The sequence below is a fragment of the Nerophis ophidion genome, linkage group LG09 (assembly GCF_033978795.1).
Source record: "Nerophis ophidion isolate RoL-2023_Sa linkage group LG09, RoL_Noph_v1.0, whole genome shotgun sequence".
Taxonomy (NCBI): domain Eukaryota; kingdom Metazoa; phylum Chordata; class Actinopteri; order Syngnathiformes; family Syngnathidae; genus Nerophis; species Nerophis ophidion.
In genome coordinates this window covers 52863107-52887251 of record NC_084619.1, presented here as the reverse complement: position 1 = coordinate 52887251, position 24145 = coordinate 52863107, and the positions used below count along the sequence as shown (strand labels likewise).

The 24145-nt window shown below is 38.8% G+C and overlaps 1 protein-coding gene across 1 annotated transcript in view; it reads left to right on the top strand.

Annotated features, from left to right (window-relative positions):
- Positions 1 to 8266: 8266 nt before the first annotated feature.
- The window catches only part of srbd1 (S1 RNA binding domain 1), a 97701-nt gene continuing 81822 nt past the window's right edge, over positions 8267 to 24145 (top strand). Inside the window, exons 1-9 of the mRNA XM_061911213.1 lie at positions 8267 to 8405; positions 8744 to 8805; positions 13714 to 14050; positions 14140 to 14346; positions 14702 to 14868; positions 21788 to 21905; positions 22172 to 22310; positions 22374 to 22470; positions 22556 to 22745. Of these exons, the coding sequence (XP_061767197.1) occupies positions 8744 to 8805; positions 13714 to 14050; positions 14140 to 14346; positions 14702 to 14868; positions 21788 to 21905; positions 22172 to 22310; positions 22374 to 22470; positions 22556 to 22745 (1317 nt within the window). The 5' untranslated portion in view covers positions 8267 to 8405. The remainder of the gene's footprint in view (positions 8406 to 8743; positions 8806 to 13713; positions 14051 to 14139; positions 14347 to 14701; positions 14869 to 21787; positions 21906 to 22171; positions 22311 to 22373; positions 22471 to 22555; positions 22746 to 24145) is intronic.

Here is a 24145-nt window from a genome sequence, read left to right as displayed (position 1 = left end):
TAGTCACTACCGTTGTGTCCTTGGGCAAGACACTTTACCCACCTGCTCCTAGTGTCACCCACACTGGCTTAAATGTAACTTAGATATAGGGTTTCACTTAAAGCGCTCTGAGTCACTAGAGAAAAGCGCTATATAAATATAATTCACTTCGCATGAAGATGATGAAGGAATAGAAAAGAGGAAAAAGGTTATGGTAGATAAATGCAAGATCATACATACATTTAAATCAGATCAAGACAAGAATGATATTAGTTTGATGACACTGGAGGGGGTAGAAATAGGAAGGAAGAAGACATTACTAGAATGAGATTAGGGCATACATATCTAAATAGTTCATTAAAATTGATAGGGGAAAAACACAGGACTGTGTGACTATTGACATCAGATAGAAAGTGTAGGACATGTTTTAATACATTGTAGGAAATACAATAGAGAAAAGAAAACACTGGAAAGTAAGTTAGCGAAAGAGGATTAATCAATCAATCAATGTTTATTAATATAGCCCTAAATCACATGTGTCTCAATGGGCTGCACACGTCACAACGACCTCTGCGTAGACTGGATGCAATGGACGTCGAGTGGGTCTGACATAACATTGTGAAAGTCCAGTCTGTAATGGCTCTAACATAATAGTGAGAGTCCAGTCCATTGTGGCTCTAACATAATAGCGAGAGTCCAGTCCATAGTGGATCTAACATAATAGTGAGAGTCCAGTCCATAGTGGATCTAACATAATAGTGAGAGTCCAGTCCATAGTGGATCTAACATAATAGTGAGAGTCCAGTCCATAGTGGATCTAACATAATAGTGAGAGTCCAGTCCATAGTGGATCTAACATAATAGTGAGAGTCCAGTCCATGGTGGATCTAACATAATAGTAAGAGTCCAGTCCATAGTGGATCTAACATTATAGTGAAAGTCCAGTCCATAGTGGCTCTAACATACTAGTGAGAGTCCAGTCCATAGTGGATCTAACATAATAGTGAGAGTCCAGTCCACAGTGGCTCTAACATAATAGTGAGTCCAGTCCATAGTGGATCTAACATACTAGTGAAAGTCCAGTCCACAGTGGATCTAACATAATAGTGAAAGTCCAGTCCATAGTGGCTCTAACAGAATAGTAAGAGTCCAGTCCATAGTGGCTCTAACATAATACTGAGAGTCCAGTCCATAGAGGATCTAACATAATAGCGAGAGTCCAGTCCATAGTGGCTCTAACATAATAGCGAGAGTCCAGCCCATAGTGGATCTAACATAATAGTGAGTCCAGTCCATAGTGGATCTAACATAATAGTGAGAGTCCAGTCCATAGTGGATCTAACATAATAGTGAGAGTCCAGTCCATAGTGGATCTAACATAATAGTGAGAGTCCAGTCCATAGTGGATCTACCATAAAGAGTCCAGTCCATAGTGGATCTAACATAATAGTGAGTCCAGTCCATAGTGGATCTAACATAATAGTGAAAGTCCAGTCCATAGTGGATCTAACATAATAGTGAAAGTCCAGTCCATAGTGGCTCTAACAGAATAGTAAGAGTCCAGTCCATAGTGGCTCTAACATAATACTGAGAGTCCAGTCCATAGTGGATCTAACATAATAGCGAGAGTCCAGTCCATAGTGGCTCTAACATAATAGCGAGAGTCCAGCCCATAGTGGATCTAACATAATAGTGAGAGTCCAGTCCATAGTGGATCTAACATAATAGTGAGAGTCCAGTCCATGGTGGATCTAACATAATAGTAAGAGTCCAGTCCATAGTGGATCTAACATTATAGTGAAAGTCCAGTCCATAGTGGCTCTAACATATTAGTGAGAGTCCAGTCCATAGTGGATGTAACATAATAGTGAGAGTCCAGTCCACAGTGGCTCTAACATAATAGTGAGTCCAGTCCATAGTGGATCTAACATACTAGTGAAAGTCCAGTCCACAGTGGATCTAACATAATAGTGAAAGTCCAGTCCATAGTGGCTCTAACAGAATAGTAAGAGTCCAGTCCATAGTGGCTCTAACATAATACTGAGAGTCCAGTCCATAGAGGATCTAACATAATAGCGAGAGTCCAGTCCATAGTGGCTCTAACATAATAGCGAGAGTCCAGCCCATAGTGGATCTAACATAATAGTGAGAGTCCAGTCCATAGTGGATCTAACATAATAGTGAGAGTCCAGTCCATAGTGGATCTAACATAATAGTGAGAGTCCAGTCCATAGTGGATCTAACATAATAGTGAGAGTCCAGTCCATAGTGGATCTACCATAAAGAGTCCAGTCCATAGTGGATCTAACATAATAGTGAGTCCAGTCCATAGTGGATCTAACATAATAGTGAAAGTCCAGTCCATAGTGGATCTAACATAATAGTGAAAGTCCAGTCCATAGTGGCTCTAACAGAATAGTAAGAGTCCAGTCCATAGTGGCTCTAACATAATACTGAGAGTCCAGTCCATAGTGGATCTAACATAATAGCGAGAGTCCAGTCCATAGTGGCTCTAACATAATAGCGAGAGTCCAGCCCATAGTGGATCTAACATAATAGTGAGAGTCCAGTCCATAGTGGATCTAACATAATAGTGAGAGTCCAGTCCATAGTAGATCTAACATAATAGTGAGAGTCCAGTCCATAGTGGATCCAACATAATAGTGAGAGTCCAGTCCATAGTGGATCTAACATAATAGTGAGAGTCCAGTCCATAGTGGATCTAACATAATAGTGAGAGTCCAGTCCATAGTGGATCTAACATAAAGAGGCCAGTCCATAGTGGATATAACATAATAGTGAGAGTCCAGTCCATAGTGGATCTAACATAATAGTAAGAGTCCAATCCATAGTGGATCTAACATAATAGTGAGAGTCCAGTCCATAGTGGATCTAACATAAAGAGGCCAGTCCATAGTGGATATAACATAATAGTGAGAGTCCAGTCCATAGTGGATCTAACATAATAGTAAGAGTCCAATCCATAGTGGCTCTAACATAATAGTGGGAGTCTAGTCCATAGTGGACCTAACATAATAGTGAGAGTCCAGTCCATAGTGGATCTAACATAAAGAGGCCAGTCCATAATGGATCTAACATAATAGTCAGAGTCCAGTCCATAGTGGATCTAACATAATAGTGAGAGTCCAGTCCATAGTGGATATAACATAATAGTGAGAGTCCAGTCCATAGTGGATCTACCATAAAGAGTCCAGTCCATAGTGGATCTAACATAATAGTAAGAGTCCAGTCCATAGTGGCTCTAACAAATAGTGAGAGTCCAGACCATAGTGGATCTAACATAATAGTGAGACTCCAGTCCATAGTGGATCAAACATAAAAGTGAGAGTCCAGTCCATTGTGGATCCAACATAATAGTGAGAGTCCAGTCCATAGTGGATCTAACATAATAGTGAAAGTCCAGTCCATAGTGGATCTACCATAAAGAGTCCAGTCCATAGTGGATCTAACATAATAGTGAGTCCAGTCCATAGTGGATCTAACATAATAGTGAAAGTCCAGTCCATAGTGGATCTAACATAATAGTGAAAGTCCAGTCCATAGTGGCTCTAACAGAATAGTAAGAGTCCAGTCCATAGTGGCTCTAACATAATACTGAGAGTCCAGTCCATAGTGGATCTAACATAATAGTGAGAGTCCAGTCCATAGTGGATCTAACATAATAGTGAGAGTCCAGTCCATGGTGGATCTAACATAATAGTAAGAGTCCAGTCCATAGTGGATCTAACATTATAGTGAAAGTCCAGTCCATAGTGGCTCTAACATATTAGTGAGAGTCCAGTCCATAGTGGATGTAACATAATAGTGAGAGTCCAGTCCACAGTGGCTCTAACATAATAGTGAGTCCAGTCCATAGTGGATCTAACATACTAGTGAAAGTCCAGTCCACAGTGGATCTAACATAATAGTGAAAGTCCAGTCCATAGTGGCTCTAACAGAATAGTAAGAGTCCAGTCCATAGTGGCTCTAACATAATACTGAGAGTCCAGTCCATAGAGGATCTAACATAATAGCGAGAGTCCAGTCCATAGTGGCTCTAACATAATAGCGAGAGTCCAGCCCATAGTGGATCTAACATAATAGTGAGAGTCCAGTCCATAGTGGATCTAACATAATAGTGAGAGTCCAGTCCATAGTGGATCTAACATAATAGTGAGAGTCCAGTCCATAGTGGATCTAACATAATAGTGAGAGTCCAGTCCATAGTGGATCTACCATAAAGAGTCCAGTCCATAGTGGATCTAACATAATAGTGAGTCCAGTCCATAGTGGATCTAACATAATAGTGAAAGTCCAGTCCATAGTGGATCTAACATAATAGTGAAAGTCCAGTCCATAGTGGCTCTAACAGAATAGTAAGAGTCCAGTCCATAGTGGCTCTAACATAATACTGAGAGTCCAGTCCATAGTGGATCTAACATAATAGCGAGAGTCCAGTCCATAGTGGCTCTAACATAATAGCGAGAGTCCAGCCCATAGTGGATCTAACATAATAGTGAGAGTCCAGTCCATAGTGGATCTAACATAATAGTGAGAGTCCAGTCCATAGTAGATCTAACATAATAGTGAGAGTCCAGTCCATAGTGGATCCAACATAATAGTGAGAGTCCAGTCCATAGTGGATCTAACATAATAGTGAGAGTCCAGTCCATAGTGGATCTAACATAATAGTGAGAGTCCAGTCCATAGTGGATCTAACATAAAGAGGCCAGTCCATAGTGGATATAACATAATAGTGAGAGTCCAGTCCATAGTGGATCTAACATAATAGTAAGAGTCCAATCCATAGTGGATCTAACATAATAGTGAGAGTCCAGTCCATAGTGGATCTAACATAAAGAGGCCAGTCCATAGTGGATATAACATAATAGTGAGAGTCCAGTCCATAGTGGATCTAACATAATAGTAAGAGTCCAATCCATAGTGGCTCTAACATAATAGTGGGAGTCTAGTCCATAGTGGACCTAACATAATAGTGAGAGTCCAGTCCATAGTGGATCTAACATAAAGAGGCCAGTCCATAATGGATCTAACATAATAGTCAGAGTCCAGTCCATAGTGGATCTAACATAATAGTGAGAGTCCAGTCCATAGTGGATATAACATAATAGTGAGAGTCCAGTCCATAGTGGATCTACCATAAAGAGTCCAGTCCATAGTGGATCTAACATAATAGTAAGAGTCCAGTCCATAGTGGCTCTAACAAATAGTGAGAGTCCAGACCATAGTGGATCTAACATAATAGTGAGACTCCAGTCCATAGTGGATCAAACATAAAAGTGAGAGTCCAGTCCATTGTGGATCCAACATAATAGTGAGAGTCCAGTCCATAGTGGATCTAACATAATAGTGAAAGTCCAGTCCATAGTGGATCTAACATTTAGTAACGCTTTTAATGTGTGACTCAAAGGAGAGAGTTGGGTCGAAGATAATACCCAGATTCTTTACCGAGTCACCTTGAGTAATTGTTTGGTTGTCAAATATTAAGGTGGTAATATTAAATAGATGTCGGTGTCTAGCAGGACCGATTACCTGCATTTCCATTTCCTTGGCGTTGAGTTGCAAAAAGTTAGCGGACATCCATTGTTTGATTTCATTAAGAGACGCCTCCAGCTGACTAACACCGTATTTGCGTATGATTTCACCCAGCGGCAGCATGTAAGAGCAACAGACTGCAGGGCCAAGAACCGAACCCTGGGGAACTCCACACGTTACCTTGACATAGTCCGAGGTCACATTGTTATGGGAGACGCACTGCATCCTGTCAGTAAGATAATAGTTAAACCAAGACAAGGCAAAGTCTGACATACCAATACGTGTTTTGATACGCTCCAATAAAATATTATAGAATAGATAGATAGTACTTGAATGATAGTACAAACCCCGTTTCCATATGAGTTGGGAAATTGTGTTAGATGTAAATATAAACAGAATACAATGATTTGCAAATCCTTTTCAACCCATATTCAATTGAATACACTACAAAGACAAGATATTTGATGTTCAAACCCATAACCTTTATTTTTTTTTTTGCAAAATATAATGAATTTCATGGCTGCAACATGTGCCAAAGTAGTTGGGAAAGGGCATGTTCACCACTGTGTTACATCGCCTTTTATTTTAACAACACTCAATAAACGTTTGGGAACTGAGGAAACTAATTGTTGAAGCTTTGAAAGTGGAATTCTTTCCCATTCTTGTTTTATGTAGAGCTTCAGTCATTCAACAGTCCGGGGTCTCCGCTGTCGTATTTTACGCTTCGTAATGCGCCACACAATTTTAATGGGAGACAGGTCTGGACTGCAGGTGGGCCAGGAAAATACCCACACTCTTTTTTTACGAAGCCACGTTGTTGTAACACGTGCTGAATGTGGCTTGGCAATGTCTTGCTGAAATAAGCAGGGGCGTCCATGAAAAAGTTGGCGCTTAGATGGCAGTATATGTTGTTCCAAAACCTGTATGTACCTTTCAGCATTAAAGGAGCCTTCACATATGTGTAAGTTACCCATGCCTTGGGCACTAATGCACCCCCATACCATCACAGATGCTGGCTTTTGAACTTTGCGTCGATAATAGTCTGGATGGTTCGCTTCCCCTTTGGTCCGGATGACACGATGTCGAATATTTCCAAAAACGATTTGAAATGTGGACACGTCAGACACCAGAACACTTTTCCATTTTGCATCAGTCCATCTCAGATGATCTCGGCCCCAGAGAAGCCGGCGCCGTTTCTGGATGTTGTTGATAAATGGATTTTGCTTTGCATTAGAGATCTTTAACTTACACTTACAGATGTAGCGACAAAGTGTATTTAGTGACAGGGGTTTTCTGAAGTGTTCCTAAGCCCATGTGGTGATATCCTTTAGAGATTGATGTCGGTTTTTGATAGAGAGCCGTCTGAGGGATCGAAGGTCACGGTCATTTGATGTTGGTATCCGGCCATGCCGCTTACGTGGAGTGATTTTTCCAGATTATCTGAACCTTTTGATGATATTATGGACCGTAGATGTTGAAATCCCTAAATTTCTTGCATTTGCCCTTTGAGAAACGTTGTTATTAAACTGTTTGACTATTTGCTCACGCAGTTGTGGACAAAGGGGTGTACCTCGCCCCATCCTTTCTTGTGAAAGACTGAGCATTTTTTGGGAAGCTGTTTTTATACCGGGCTTCACGGTGGAAGAGGGGTTAGTGCGTCTGGCTCACAATATGAAGGTCCTGAGTAGTCAGGGTTCAATCCCGGGCTGGTGATCTTTCTGTGTGGAGTTTGCATGTCCTCCCCGTGAATGCGTGGGTTCCCTCCGGGTACTCCGGCTTCCTCTCACTTCCAAAGACATGCACCTGGGGATAGGTGGATTTGCAACACTAGCCGGTCCCTAGTGTGTGAATGTGAGTGTGAATGTTGTCAATCTATCTGTTTTGGCCCTGCGATGAGATGGCGACTTGTCCGGGGTGTACCCCGCCTTCCGAATGATTGTAGCTGAGATAGGCACCAGCGCCCCCTGCGAACCTAAAGCGAATAAGCGGTAGAAAATGGATTGATGGATGTTTTTATACCCAATCATGGCACCCACCGGTTCCCAATTAGCCTGCACACCTGTGGGATGTTCCAAATAAGTGTTTGATGAGCAGTCCTCAACTTTATCAGTATTTATTGCCACCTTTACCAACTTCTTTGTCACGTGTTGCTGGCATCAAATTCCAAAGTTAATGACTATTTGCAAAAAAAAAAAGGTTTATCAGTTTGAACATCAAATATGTTGTCTTTGTAGCATATTCAACTGAGTATGGGTTGAAAATGATTTGCAAATCATTGTATTCCGTATATATCTACATCCAAGACAATTTCTCAACATATGGTGGGGGGGTTGCCCACATATGCGGTCCTCTCCAAGGTTTCTCATAGTCATCATTGTCACTGTCACCGACGTCCCACTGGGGTGAGTTTTTCCTTGCCCTTATGTGAGCTCTACCGAGGATGTCGTTGTGGTTTGTGCAGCCCTTTGAGACACTTGTGATTTAGGGCTATATAAATAAAATTTGATTGATTGATTGATATGGAAACGGGGTTTGTACTTAGTAATTCCTTCAGGAAAATTAAAACTAAAACTAAAAAAGAAGAAGAGAAGATTACGTTAGCAGTGGAAGATATTTTAGGATTGCACTCAGAACACATAGGTTATAAGGCATTATACAAATATATTAAAAAATACTGTGTTAAATAAAAGAATATAGAGTAGAGATCCACCTGGGTCACACTCCATTTCGGTAGATGGCGGTAATGCACACCAGAAGGTTGCTTATCAACCGCCATTAAACAAAAAAAAGAAGAAGTCAGAGCATTTGCTCGAGTTGGCTTCCCTTCCACCAGCTTGTTGTCAACATTGTAAACATCCCGAGAAACAAAGGTAGAACATTTATGACGTTTCTTATGACTGCACTGTCAGGCGAGGACGCCGAGTTAGAGTCGTCGTTTGGTGTCATGTCGGTGAAATGTGACGCGCCAAATTTAAAATGAGACACCCTATTAGCTTGGGTAGCCCCCCCCCCTTGACTCCAAAAGGGACAAACGGTAGAAAATGGATGGATGGCTAACCTTGCAAAGAAGCTATGCTTAAACAGGGATTGTCTGCTAATCAACACAATTAACAGACGCCTCTGTGTATTAATTAGCCTTAGCAAATAACTGGCTTCGTCTGTGTGGTTTATGAATGTATTTTTTTTCTATATTTGTCCTTTTAAACAGATGAATCGACGACCAAGAGCCACTGTCAAAACTCTGGACTATGGAGAGCTAGAAGATGACTGGTGAGCATTTTATATATAATTGAACGGGACAAGCGTAGAAAAATGGATGATGTATGTTTTTATTTCTTCCTTAGCAAACTACTTAATGTTGAACGTTTCCTTCTTTTTGGTGCTCCCAGACAGGCCTTCACACTGATTCTGTACCACATACAGTACAGACCAAAAGTTTGGACATACCTTCTCCTCATTCAATGCGTTTTCTTGGTTTTCTTGACTATACATGCCCGGAAAAGGGTGGAGTGCCATCTCCGGGTTAAGGAGGAGACTTTGCCCCAAGTGGAGGAGTTCAAGCACCTAGGAGTCTTGTTCACGAGTGAGGGAAGAGTGGATCGTGAGATCGACAGGCGGATCGGTGCGGCGTCTTCAGTAATGCGGACGTTGTACCGATCTGTTGTGGTGAAGAAGGAGCTGAGCCGGAAGGCAAAGCTCTCAATTTACTGGTCGATCTACGTTCCCATCCTCACCTATGGTCATGAGCTTTGGGTCATGACCGAAAGGATAAGATCACGGGTACAATCAGCTGAAATGAGTTTCCTCCGCCGTGTGGCGGGGCTCTCCCTTAGAGATAGGGTGAGAAGCTCTGACATCCGGGAGGAACTCAAAGTAAAGCCGCTGCTCCTCCACATCGAGAAGAGCCAGATGAGGTGGTTCAGGCATCTGGTCAGTATGCCACCCGAACGCCTCCCTAGGGAGGTGTTTGGGGCACGTCCGACCGGTAGGAGGCCACGGGGAAGACCCAGGACACGTTGGGAAGACAATGTCTCCCGGCTGGTCTGGAAATGCCTCGGGATCCCCCGGTAAGAGCTAGACGAAGTGGCTGGGGAGAGGGAAGTCTGGGCTTCCCTGCTTAGGCTGCTGCCCCCGCGACCCGACCTCGGATAAGCGGAAGAAGATGGATGGATGAATGGCATCACAACTATGAATGAGCATATGTGGAGTTATGTACCTAACAAAAAAAGGTCAACTAAAAACTTGTTTTATATTCTAGTTTCTTCAAAATAGCCACCCTTTGCTGATTACTGCTTTGCACACTCTTGGCATTCCCTCAGTGAGCTTCAAGCCATGGCTGGGCGATATGGCCTTTTATTACTATCTCAATATTTTGAAGCCATGTCACGATACACAATGTATATCTCGGTAGTTTGCCTTAGTCTTGAATTAACACTTGTTGCTTATAATAACACCAGTATGATGATTCTATGTGTCTACAATAAAACTATCTTGTTCATACTGCATTAATATATGCTCATTTTAAACTTTTATGCAGAGAGGGAAATCACAACTAAGTCAATTTAACAAAACTGTATTAATTACACAGTTATTAAGCAGTGGCACAAACATTCATGTCATTTCCAAAACAGAAAGTGCAAGATTGTCAGAGACATTTTAAAACGAGCTATGAGTGCACTTTTGTGCATGATGTCACAAAGATGACATATCAAAACAACACTAAATTAAAGTGTACTTTTTGTACAGCACACCACTACAATAGTTTAAAACAAATAAAGTGTACTTATATGCATGATGTCACACAAGATATTTCAATAAGTGTCAAATAAAAATTAGCTGCGTAATAGGAAATCAAATAGCAGTGCTGCTACTTTTTGTAGGAACGCTTTTGCCGCATAATTGTTTTAACATATTACCGCTTTAAGCCAAACCCCCGCCAGACGATGCACCCCGTGCTGTTTTTCTTGGGAATTAATTCTTCCTTCATTTGTTACCAAATTGGCATGTTCTTTCTTTCGTAATAACGACTTGCAACGCACCGTTAGCATCACAGCTAATGTTCCGCATATAGCTACCTCTCTACTCGGGGAGGGCGTGTGACGTTGCACACGTAACGTATGTAAGAAGGTGTGCTTGTTTAAGTCTCTGTGAGAAGGAGAGACAAGAAAGAGTGGAAAACGCATGCAGTGTAATGGCCGCAGCTAAAAGCAACTGTATGAGAACATATTCTCAAATATCACGGTATAGTCATTTTCTATATCGCACAGAGACAAACCTGCGATATATATAGAGTATATCGATATACCCCTCAGCCCTACTTCTCATTCAATGCGTTTTTTTTTGTTTTCATGACTATTTACATTGTAGATTGTCATTGAAGGCATCAAAACTATGAATGAGCACACGTGGAGTTATGTACTTAACGAAAAAAGGTGAAATAAATGAAAACATGTTTTGTATTCTAGTTTCTTCAAAATAGCCACCCTTTGCTCTGATTACTGCTTTGCACACGCTTGGCATTCTCTCGATGAGCTTAAAGCACACCTGTGAAGTGAAAACCATTTCAGGTGACTACCTCCCAGGGGGTGAGCAAGGGGATGGGTCAAACGCAGAGGACAAATTTCGCCACACCTAGTGTGTGTGTGACAATCATTGGTACCTCTTGAAGCTCATTGAAAGAATGCCATGAGTGTGCGAAAAAGTAATCACAGCAAAGGGTGGACATTTTGAAGAAACTATAATATAAAATATTTTTTGCAGTTATTTCACCCTTTTTTGTTAAGTACATAACTCCACATGTGTTCAGTCATAGTTTGTATGCCTTCAGTGACAATCTACAAGAGAATGCCAAAAGTGTGCGAAAAAGTAATCACAGCAAAGGGTGGACATTTTGAAGAAACTACAATATGAAATATTTTTTTCAGTTATTTCACCTTTTTTTGTCAAGGACATAACTCCACATGTGTTCATTCATGGTTTTGATGCCTTCAGTGACAATCTACAATAGTCATGAAAATAAAGAAAACCCATTGAATGAGAAGGTGTGTCCAAACTTTTGGTCTGTACTTTATATATATATCGTAATGTGGCGAGAGCAGACACAGTCAATAATTCAATTTAAATATAAAAATAAATGGAAAGCTGATAATGCCACTGCGGATAAAAAGGCCCCCAGAACTAGTGCGAGTCAGGTTTAGGCTATGTCCCCACAAACACAGATACTTTCAAAAACACATATACGGGTTAAAATGATCTCCATCTACACGTGCAGTTTCAAAATAATCTCTGTCTGCACACAAACGCACACACCATCTGTCATGCGCATTTTGTCCAATCAGAAGCTTGGAAAAGCCGCCACAACTGACTTAATGGCATTACGGTGCGTTCCGTTTGTACTGGGAAGTCAGAATTTCCGAGTTTCCAGTCGGAATTTCAACTGCAGCGCCCCACGAGGTCGACTTTCCGACCCACGTTTATTTCAAAGATGGCTGCTTTAGATCTGTACACATTGGTATTTGCTTCTGTAATATCCGTTATTTTCACTTGTGATTAGTTTTATTCGCAGCGAATCAGTCAAATACGATGTATTGGCCTGACATCATTAGATGAGTACAAGTCTCCGTTTTAGCTGTGAACACGCATATTTAAGGAGTTTTCTTGATTGATTGAAACTTTTATTAGTAGATTGTATGGTACAGTACATATTCCGTACAATTGATTACTAAATTGACCACCGAATACGTTTTTCAACTTGTTTAAGTCGGCGTACACGTGAATCAATTCATGGTAAGGATAGAGTTTTGGAACTTTGCATTTTAGCCAGCGTTTTCAAAACTTAGTTTATAAGGACATAAGTATGTGTTTGCGTGTGGACAAGAGGCCCAATCCCAGAGAAAAGTATGTATTTACAAAGTGTTAGTGTGGACATGGCCTTAGACACCAAACAGTGAGAATGAATACAAACATATACACTTTGTTTTAGATTGATTGATTGAATAGTGACATTGTTGTAGTATTTATAGAAACAATCAAACTAAAGAGGATAAACGATACAAAGTAAATAACTTCAGCATAATACAAATCAAGCACTGCAAACAAAATAAGGTCAAAGTTTATCTATTCATATGGCACAATTTTAGAATTGCCAGTACTGCCCAAAAGTGATGTACAGATTAACAGGTAAAAGCTGAAAATAAATTATTAAAATCCCAATAAGTATAGAACATTCTATGTATAAAACACAACTACACAAACCAATCAATAACATGTTAACAACTAAATAAGTACTACACAGAAACCACAAGAAATAAGGAATGTACGTAAAAATAGTAAAGAAAAAAAAAAAAAGTATAAATAAAACAAAATTGTCCAATTCAGGTTGTGTTGAAAGCCAGCGCAAATGAGTGTGTTTTTCAAAAAAGATTTGAAAGTCTCAAGTAATGTAGCAGTTATTAGATCCAGAGGGAAAGTGTTCCAGAGTTTTGGGCTAGCCACAGTAGGCCGATTTACCATTGAGCTTATGTGCATGTTAACCTTAAAAGAGTTATAAATATTTTTCCAGAAGGGCCAGAGAAGAGATTGGGCTTACAAAAAATGAACATATAAGTTTTTTTGTCGTTTAAATTAATACAATTAATGGCCATCCAGCGTTGACCTATTGTAGACAGTGAAGTACTGCTTCAGGTGAGTCACTTTTGTAATTAAAAGGTGAAAACGTGCACATCATCTGCAGAGAAATGAAACCATATTTAATATTTTCAAAAATTGATCCCAGTGGCAGAATTTTAAAATACCAAAAGCAAAACACACTAAAACATATGTTACCATGTACTAAAAGATCATTAAAATAAGTCACGTGCTTCACTTGGACGAGCATGGAATCAGGAGCGCACCTGAATGCACCACCCAAAGGGAGATGCTGACATTTGGTGGGTGGGTTTAGTGTAGACTCAACTCAGTCCAATTGTTGTCCCCAAGACACAGTAGACAAAATAATGGCGGGAAATGACCATAGACTAGTCCCATCTGCAACTCGAAATCTCGAGACGGGAGCCGCACACGCACCAAGGTACACACGTGAACGAGTGCCAGCCATCCACAAGGCTTTATAGTGTCTCTGTCTGGTGCCCACGAGAGGTGTGGTGAACACCTTCATATTATTTTTACCTCCTACCGCAGGATAAATAACGATGACGCCATTGAAGAGGAATGGAAACCACCTGAGCGAAAAGCCCCCTGCCCAGGTTCCAGGGCCTCTGCTGCAGGAGAAAAGCAGGCCGCTACCAAGAGAACTTCCAGGGCCAAAGAGCCTAAAGTGCCTAACAATGAAACGTTGTTGCAAAAACCTGCTACCAGAAGGAAGGCACAAGCCCCTCAAAGTAGGGCAAAGAAAACCAAAACCAACTCTGATGAGGCCAGCATGAATGCAGGTGAACATAAAAGCGACATTAAAAGTGATTTACCGCCCAGTCCGACAGCAGCAGAGGGTGGGTCAAGTGTCAGAGCAAAAGAGGAGGTATGACAAAATAACCATACCGGTAATTAATGTTAAGAGGCGACATTCATTACCAAATCCGTCTCATTTTCTTGCATTTTTCCTTGCAGAGAGTTTCGTTTACTGTGTCGAATGCTGATGCAGGCCCATCATTTTCTGGTTGGACAGCAAAGAAAGAAGAAGAATTGGAAGACTTCACCTTTGATGAACCTGCTCTTAAGAAACAGAAGATGGGCGCTGATAGTCAGACTGTCCTGTCCAAAAAATCACATGTTTTGGCAAAAGAGGACCTTAATATGAACTGGGACACGATAGAGGTATTTTAATTTATTTTTTAAGGTTCCATATACAGTAACACTATACAGTAACCACGATTTATTGCATGGAGAGAAGACCCTGGCAGTGCTACCAATATGCTCACATTTTAACAGCAACATCATGCTTAAAAAACAGTACCCATGTTTGTGTCTGACTAATGAATGCTGACAAAACGCCTGCCTTTATTTTTAGGTAGTGTAGCAATGCATCTTTTTTTTTTTCTACCAAGGGTGGCCATCTACACTTGCTTAGAAGTCAATTTTCTATTATACGGGACATTTAGTCATGTTTTCACTAGTATTAATATCATGAGATCCGCTATATTGATATTCTGAATGTCTTCTCTGCTCTCAGTTGCTGTCCACTTTCACGTGTGTAGAACAATGGGTGTGCGCCAATGTGGTCACCTTACTCCGTGAAGAGAACACCGTGCCTTTCATGGTGCGCTACCGCAAAGAGATGATAAACCACATGGATGCGGACGCTGTGCGGGACGTTCAGCTTGTGTACGAAGATCTATGGTGAGTATTACAACCTAATTTCAAGGTGATAAATGTCTGAGGAGGAGTTTAATTTTCCACTAAATGTCTTAAGCAAGTTCTGGATTAAAATCCTATATTCAATTAAGGTAAGGTTTAAGATAAGATGAGGTTTACTTTTGTCAAGCTTTTTCCATACTCAAGTTTGATTCCAGACAGCATTCTCAAATTTTGCCACCAGATGGAGCCAAGAGACAATCTTTTCTTCTCTGAGCAGTCCTGTTTGGGTTTGATAGTAAGCTGAAGAAAAATATTAGAGCTGTCAAATAATTACTTTTTTAATCAGATTAATCACATTTTGGAATTTGGATTACTCATAAATATTGTCTGGTGAATACTTGCTTGCATTATTAAAATGTACTTGTGAAAAGTTCCCAAAATTTGTACACAAATGCAGTTTTGCTGTCAGAATGTCATCCAGGAATGTTATACATGAGTGCATGTCATGTATTTGCACAAAAATTGGTAAGAGTTTTATATAAAGTTATTTCAGGACGTATTTTGGAGTGACATTTTCCAGTGACCGCACCAGCTGGCGTCTCCTTACTAACATTTGTATGTATGCATTGATCTGATCACTGGTTAAGGTAAAAGAGCTTGTAAGGTCACGTAAAATTGCATGATTACTTTAAGTGTGTACATAACTAATGCGATAATTTTCTCGTGATCGACCGTGGAGGGTTTGTCAGTCGATCGCCAGCCAGGTGTTAAAAAAAAAAAATACACCTAAAAATTTGCGATCCTCAATCTTCAGTATGACATCACTTGATTGACATTCAAGGAACCCAAGGATCTTGGAGATGATGCTGGCTGCTGCGAGTTCAGTGTGAAGAAAAAAATGACCCGCAGAAAGATAAGGAACACTATTTATTTCAACAGACTCTCGCGCCGTACCTACCGTCAATAGCCTAAAGACCGACCGCACAGTTCTTCTCATCACAATAAAAGTCCTGCTCCATCTTGGCTGCGCTAGCAAAATAAGAGATTCATAAAGCTAGAGCACACAAGCTAGCAAGCTACGGAGTTTGCTGTCAATGTATTTCTTGTCAAGGATATGAGTATGGAAGCTGGACTAATAAGATGCAAAAAATAACTTCTTTCATGTGGTACTGGACACAATGTAAATTCGAAAATGTGGAAGTTATCAGCATTACTGTAAAATCCTGTCTGATTCCAAACAATGAAAGTCTCCAGAATTAGGTAATACATCAACATATCTTCTTGTTTTCACAAAAGAAAGGAATCTCTATGTTTTACATGCTTGTATTTTTATTAAAACCTTTAACATGTTAACAAAAACATCAAAATAAGTGATATAATTATATTATAAGTATAAATATAGCGTGTGTGTCTGTATGTATATATATATATATATATATATATATATATATATATGTGTGTATATATATATATCTACACATATATTTATACATACACACACATATTTATATAGATATATATACCATATATATATATATACACATATATATATGTATATATATATATGTGTGTGTATGTATGTATGTATGTATGTATGTATATATATATATATATATATATATATATATATATATATATAAAACAGATTTTAAGTGTCAAATAAAAATGAGCTGCATAATAGGAAATCAAATAGTGTTCGTCTTTCATTATGTGGTAGGTTACTATGGACGTTAATAAATTCTGTTGTAGACAATTTTTTTCATACGGTCTTGATCTGGAAATATTTGCCTCGGTTTTTTGATGGCGTGGGCTTGTAGAGCCAAACAGAGATGTTGACATGCGGAGTAAACACTCTTCATTCTCTAGCAGGTGACTTTTCAAATGATGCTACATATTTGCAGTAATGCTACTTTTAGTATCAACGCTTTTGGCTCACACTTGACAAATTACGGTTGTCTGTTCGACATATTCCCACTTGAAGCCAAACCACCGCCAGACGATGGACCCCTTGCTGTTTTTCTTGGGAATTAATTCTTACTTTATTCGCATATATAATATATATATATTAGGGGTGTGGGAAAAAATTTATTCGAATACGAATCGTGATTCTCACGTTGTGCGATTCAGAATTGATACTCATTTAAAAAAAAAAATCTATTTACATTTTTTTTTTCTTTTTTTTTTATCAATCACACAAACCAATACACAGCAATACCATAACAATGCAATCCAATTCCAAAACCAAACCTGACCCAGCAACACTCAGAACTGCAATAAACAGAGCAATTGAGAGGAGACACAAACACGACACTGAACAAACCAAAAGTAATGAAACAAAAATGATTATCAACAACAGTATCAATATTAAAAATCCCTCAGTGAAATTATCATTAGACATTTATACATATAAAAAAAAAGAACAATGGTGTCACAGTGGCTTACACTTGCATCGCATCTCATAAGCTTGACAACACACTGTGTCCAATGTTTTCACAAAGATAAAATAAGTCGTATTTTTGGTTTGTTTTATAGTTAAAACAAATGTACATTATTGCAATCAGTAGATAAAACATTGTTCATTACAATTATAAAAGTAAAAAAAAAAAAAATCTACTCCTCTGCTAGCATGTCAGCAGACTGGGGTAGATCCTGCTGAAAGCCTATGTATTGAATGGATACAGAATCGTTTTGAATGGGAAAAATATTGTTTTTGAATCGAGAATCGCGTTGAATCGAAAAAATCGATATATAATCGAATCGCGACCCCAAGAATCAAAATTGAATCGAATCGTGGGACATCCAAAGATTCGCAGCCCTAATATATATGCATATATATGTGTGTATATATATATATATATTTATATATATATATATTTATATATATATTTATACATATATATATGTATATACACACATACAAACCCCGTTTGCATATGAGTTGAGAAATTGTGTTAGATGTAAATATGAACGGAATACAATGATTTGCAAATCATTTTCAACCCATATTCAGTTGAATATGCTACAAAGACAACATATTTGATGTTCAAACTGATGAACATTTTTTTTTTTTGCAAATAATCATTAACTTTAGAATTTGATGCCAGCAACACGTGACAAAGAAGTTGGGAAAGGTGGCAATAAATACTGATAAAGTTGAGGAATGCTCATCAAACACTCATTTGGAACATCCCACAGGTGGGTATAAAAACAGCTTCCCAAAAAATTCTTAGTCTTTCACAAGAAAGGATGGGGTGAGATACACCTCTTTGTCCACAACTGCATGAGCAAATAGTCAAACAGTTTAAGATCAACGTTTCTCAAAGTGCAATTGCAAGAAATTTAGGGATTTCAACATCTACGGTCCATAATATCATCAAAAGGTTCAGATAATCTGGAGAAATCACTCCACATATATATGTATATACCATATATATATATATACACATATATATGTATATATGTAGGTGTGGGAAAAAATCACAAGACTACTTCATCTCTACAGATCTGTTTCATGAGGGGTTCCCTCAATCATCAGGAGATTTTAATGGAAGCATTCACATACAATGGTTTATATAGAGCACAGAGTGGGTGGGTACAAGCAGGCGTAGGGTGTGGTGATTGGCTCATGTGTTACCTAGGAGGTGTTTCCGCCTGTGGCGGCATGTTGAAATGATTTCACTGCGCTTGTTGAGGGATGATAGCTCTGGATGATATATAATAAACAGTTTCTCTTTTAAGCATAAGTTGCATCTTTTATTACCACTGTTGTAAGGTGTGCTGGATGCAAGAATTTGCCATGTTATTGAATATTCAACATTATTGTCTTTGAGGTTCCAAATGTGTTTGCTGAGTTCGGTAGAATTCTGCAAAGTCTGGTTTCTGAAGGAGGCGTTGTGATTATTCCATCTTGTTTTGAACTCTCCTTCGGTTAATCCTACGTACGTGTCGGATGTGTTAATGTCCTTGCGTATTACCTTTGCTTGGTAAACGACTGATGTCTGTAAGCACCTTCCGTTGAGAGGGCAATCAGGTTTCTTGCGACAGTTACATTCATTATTGGTTTCAGAGTCGTTTAGTCTGGGGGTAGGCAGTCCTTTTGCAATTGCTTTGTTGTGGTTTGAAATGATTTGTTGCATGTTATTCATACAGCTGTAGCTCAATTTAATGTTGTTCTTGTTGAATATTTTTCTTAGGGTGTTGCCTTTGGGGAAGTGTTTGTCGATCAGAGTGAGGAACTTGCGGCCGATGTTGGTTGAGACGTCTTTGCTGAATGGCGGATTGTACCAGATGATGTTGTTTCGTTTTCTGCTCTTTTTTGGTTGGTTTCCTGGGGTGGGTTCATAGGTGAGGGTGAAGTTGTATCCGCTTTCATCAAGTGCTTTCTGGTACGGGGGGGTTGCTTGGTCGAATTCAGCTTTGCTGGATGACAGCATCGATAGCCTTTTATTAATTCCGGTAGGTATTCTTTTCGTGGTGGTGGGTGGGTGTTTGCTGTCGTGGTGCACGTATTGGAGTGTTGTGTTGGGTTTCGTGAATGGTTGGTAGCTGTTATTTCTCAGGTTGAAAGTGACGTCGAGGAAGTTGACGGTTTGCTTGTTGGCTTCAATCGTGATCCGTAGGCCGTTTTCTTTGAAGATTTGGCATATGCGCTTCTTGGTGTTCTCGCTGCTCCTTGGCGAGGCGCGGCACACTGCCAGTCCATCATCACGGTAAATACCAAGGTTCAGGTTGAGGCTAGCAAGCTGGGAGAGGAGGAAACTCCCAACGAGTTCGCACGTTTCTGCTCCGTCAAAACTCCCCATAGTAACGTCAAATGTTGAATTGTTCTTTTTTTGCCATGGTGTACTGTTGTGGATGAGTATGGAGTTCTTTGCGTGGATGATGATGTTTCTTTCGTTGCCTGTGATTGAGTCGTAGTCCGAGGCGAAGTTTAGTGCTTGGGTCAGTAGGTCTTGCGTGATGGAAGGGTAAAATTCTTCGATGTCGAAGGAGATAAAGTTGTGTTGTTGTTTGTCTTGGATGTTGTTGAACCATTTGATTACTGCTGCTGTATTTCTCCATTGGTTGAGTGGTGTTTTGTCCTTGATTTTTGCGTTGATTCTGTCCAGGATTATTTTGCTGATTTTTCCTATTTCGGATTTAGTTGGGTTTATTAGTCGGCATGTTGGGTTATTTGCGAAGTTGGGTTTGTGGTCCTTCAGTGTGATGAAGGCTTCTTTGTTGGCTGTGGCGTCCACCCTGTCCTCAATGTCCAGTTCGGTTGCGATCCGCTTGTTTTCCAGGTGGATGTTCTGTAAAGTGTTGGGTTGCGCTTTTTTGTATGATTTGGTGATGCTTTTGTCCAGTAAAGAGTTATGTTCTGGTATGTCCATTCTGTAGAAGTTTGTGGTTTTATCGGCGGCTATGATGAGGTTGCTTACTTTCTTGATGCGCTCCATGTCATTTTTCAGCTTGGTGAGGAATGGGTTGCGGGCTGGCTTAAATTTGACTGATTGTATATATGTATATATGTATATATATATATGTGTGTATATATATATATATGTATATATATATATATGTGTGTATATATATATATGTGTATGTATGTATGTATATATATATATTTTTTTACTTTATTTATTTACATATATATATATATATATATATATATATATATATACTGTATATACACAACAGATTTTAAGTGTCAAATAAAAATGACCTGCATAATAGGAAATCAAATAGTGTTCGTCCATTATGTGGTAGGTTACTATGGACGTTATTAAATTCTGTTGACAATTTTTATAATGGTCAGAAACCAACATTGAATGACCATGACCTTCGATCCCTCAGACGGCACTGTATCAAAAACCGACATCAATCTCTAAAGTATATCACCACATGGGCTCAGGAACACTTCAGAAAACCACTGTCACTAAATACAGTTCGTCGCTACATCTGGAAGTGCAAGTTAAAGCTCTACTATGCAAAGCGAAAGCCATGAGTTTGAACATCAAACATCTTGTCTTTGTAGTGCATTCAATTGAATATGGGTTGAAAAAGATTTGCAAATCATTGTATTCCTTTTATTTTTACATCCAACACAATTTCCCAACTCACATGGAAACGGGGTTAGTATGTATTTATGCAAATATATATATGTATATGTGTGTATATATATTTATTTGTGTATATATGTACCGTATTTTTCGAACTATAAGTCGCAGTTTTCTCCACAGTCCAGCGGGGGGGGGGTTTGCGGCAACCCCCCCCCCCCCAAAAAAAAAAAATATATATATGTATATATATATATTTTTTTTTTTTTCCTTTTTCTTTTTTGTAGTTCGGCCAAGTCTCACCCCCGGCCAAACTACAAAAAAAAACGTGACTTCTAGTCCGAAAAGTACGGTATGCGTATATATATATATACATATATATATATATGTATATATATGTATATATGTGTGTATATATGTATATATATGTATATATGGGTGTATATATGTATATATATGTATATATGTGTATATATATATATATATATATATGTATATATGTGTATATATATATATATATATGTATATATGTGTATATATATATATGTATATATGTGTATGTATATATATATGTATATATGTGTATATATATATATATGTATGTATGTATGTATGTATGTATATATATATACATACATATATATACACTGTATATATATATATATATATATACATACATACATATACTTATATGTATGTATGTATATATATGTATGTATGTATATATATATATATATATATATATATATATATATATATATATATATATATATATATATATATATATATATATATATATATATATATATATATATATATATATATATATATACACACACACATGCACCTCCTTGTATGGATAATGTATGGATGGTGTATAATAATATAATAATGCATGCTACCTGTTGTGTACGTTACTATAGCACAGTGGCAAAGAAGACCCAGTCTGTGGTCAACACACTGAAGAAAGATGGGGTCCTGACCACTGAACTTGAGCAAAGCCTGAGGAGCTGCCGAACCTTGGATGAACTGGATCACGTGGTTCGAATTTTACACTTCTTATTTCAATTACATTTTCAATTACATTTTATTTGGTAGGATCATTTCTAGGGCTAAAACAACAGTCGTAAATAAACCAGTGATACGTCATATAATACAGATGTGTAAAAACATAGCATTAGGAAATAATTCCTCTCAATCATAGTCATGCAACCACCCCACCCACCCAATTTGGTACCATCTAGTTTTCATTTTATGATATTTAAAAAAACAACCTTCAAAGTGATAATGACTGTCTGTTTTTGCAGTATACTCCCTATAAAAAAGGCTGCAAGGTGACCAAAGTTCGCAAGGCCAAGGCTCTCGGCCTGGAGGCAGCTGCCACCGCTCTCATGGAGGCTCCACACAATTTGGATTTAAGGACATGGGTTAAACCTGGAACAGAAGGTAAAAACTTGTAAATTCTCAAGTAAAATAATTGCAGCAGTAATTCATTTTCATTTATTTCAGGTCTGTCATCTGTGGATGAGGTTGCGACAGGCACGGAGCATATTCTCGCCTACACGATAGCCAAAGACCCGGAGACCCTCAGCTATGTGAAAACATTGTGAGGTCACAACCACCTGCCCACGTCTGCATTGTCGTCTTCCCTCCCCCTCTGTTTAATAATCCTACTTTTTGTTAACTTCCAGGTGTGAGAACAGCTTGGTGACCCTCCACTCATCAGTGACCAAGGCTGCCCTCAAGGAGAAAGAAGAGCAGGAGAAATTGGACCAGGACCATAAGAAGCTTGGACATCAGAAGAAAAAAAAGCAGGACATTGACAAGTTTCATCTCTACTTTGACTTCACCTGCAATATCCAACGCATTCAGCCTCATCAGGTACTCATTCATCCATTATGTATTTCATTTGACACTAATCCAACATTTATAAAGCATATTTTTTTGTACTTAAAAAGGGCGTTTTTATGCAAAACCAACTTTTCTTACTAGTTGACACCGTTTTTGTTTATTTGGTATCCCCATAAGTCCTGAAAATGTGAAGTCAAACCACAGAGTCATGGCAGAGAACTCTCAAACAAGCTATTTGGAATTTGAGACTTTAGTGCCCTATTTTGTCTTAGTTACGTTCGCGGATATCTCCACATATGGTAGAGATTTACCCAAAGAGCTTTGCGCAAGTCCACCATTTTTTTCAGTTGTAGTTCAGAGTTGTAGTCAATACGTTATTTAATTTTCTCTTTTTCTGGTTTTCAATCAGAAAGCAGCTTGAAGATGGTCTGTAAAACATAATTTATGCAACATTTTGACCAAATTACCAACATTACATGTTATGTAGACCACAAGGAAGTGTTTTAAATGTAAAAAAAAGATAAAAAAATCAGATTATAACCCCTTTAATATACATTATGTAATAAGCAGTAGCTTCTTTACAAAATTCTGCCAAAGCACAGCTGCACAGTTGTAAGCAAAATATTTTTTAAATTTGCTGGAGTTTTGTTCGAAGAAACTACAAATTATGGACGCAAACTTTGAATAAGCACTAAAAATGTGTGTGTGTGTGTGTGTGTGTGTGTGTGTGTGTGTGTAAATATGTATTTCTACTGCTTGTCCCCTTTCGGGGTCGCGGGGTTTGCTGGATATCCATCCATCCATCCATGCATGCATGGATATATATATATATATATATATATATATATATATATATAAATACATATGTATGTATGTATGTACTGTATATATGTATGTATGTATACCGTATTTCCTTGAATTGCCGCCGGGCATGTAATATGCGCCTGCCTTGAACTACTGCCGGGTCAAACTTGCTTCCCAAAATTATTAACGCATCCTTACTATTACCGCCGGGTCAAATTCGTGACGTCACGAGTGACGCTTCCCCCGTCGTCATTTTCAAAATGGCGGAGGCGGCAGGGTTGGCAATCCTTACCACTCAAAAAAAGGCATTTTGACCCATTTTACAACGACAATGAGAGCCGCAAAACTCTCTTGAAATGTATAATGAAATTACACAGCATAAAGAGTTTTTTTGCCTGTACTATTGTGTAAACCAGGGATCTTGTTCATCAGCCACACCGGTTACACTGAATGTTGTGATATAAACAGGTTTAACACTCTTACTAATATGTGCCACAAAGTGAACCCACACCAAACAAGAATGACAAGCACATTTTTGGAGAACATCGGCTCTGTAACACATTATAAACGCAACATAACAATTACCCAGAATGCAATGCATCCATGAGTCTTGGCTATATTATACA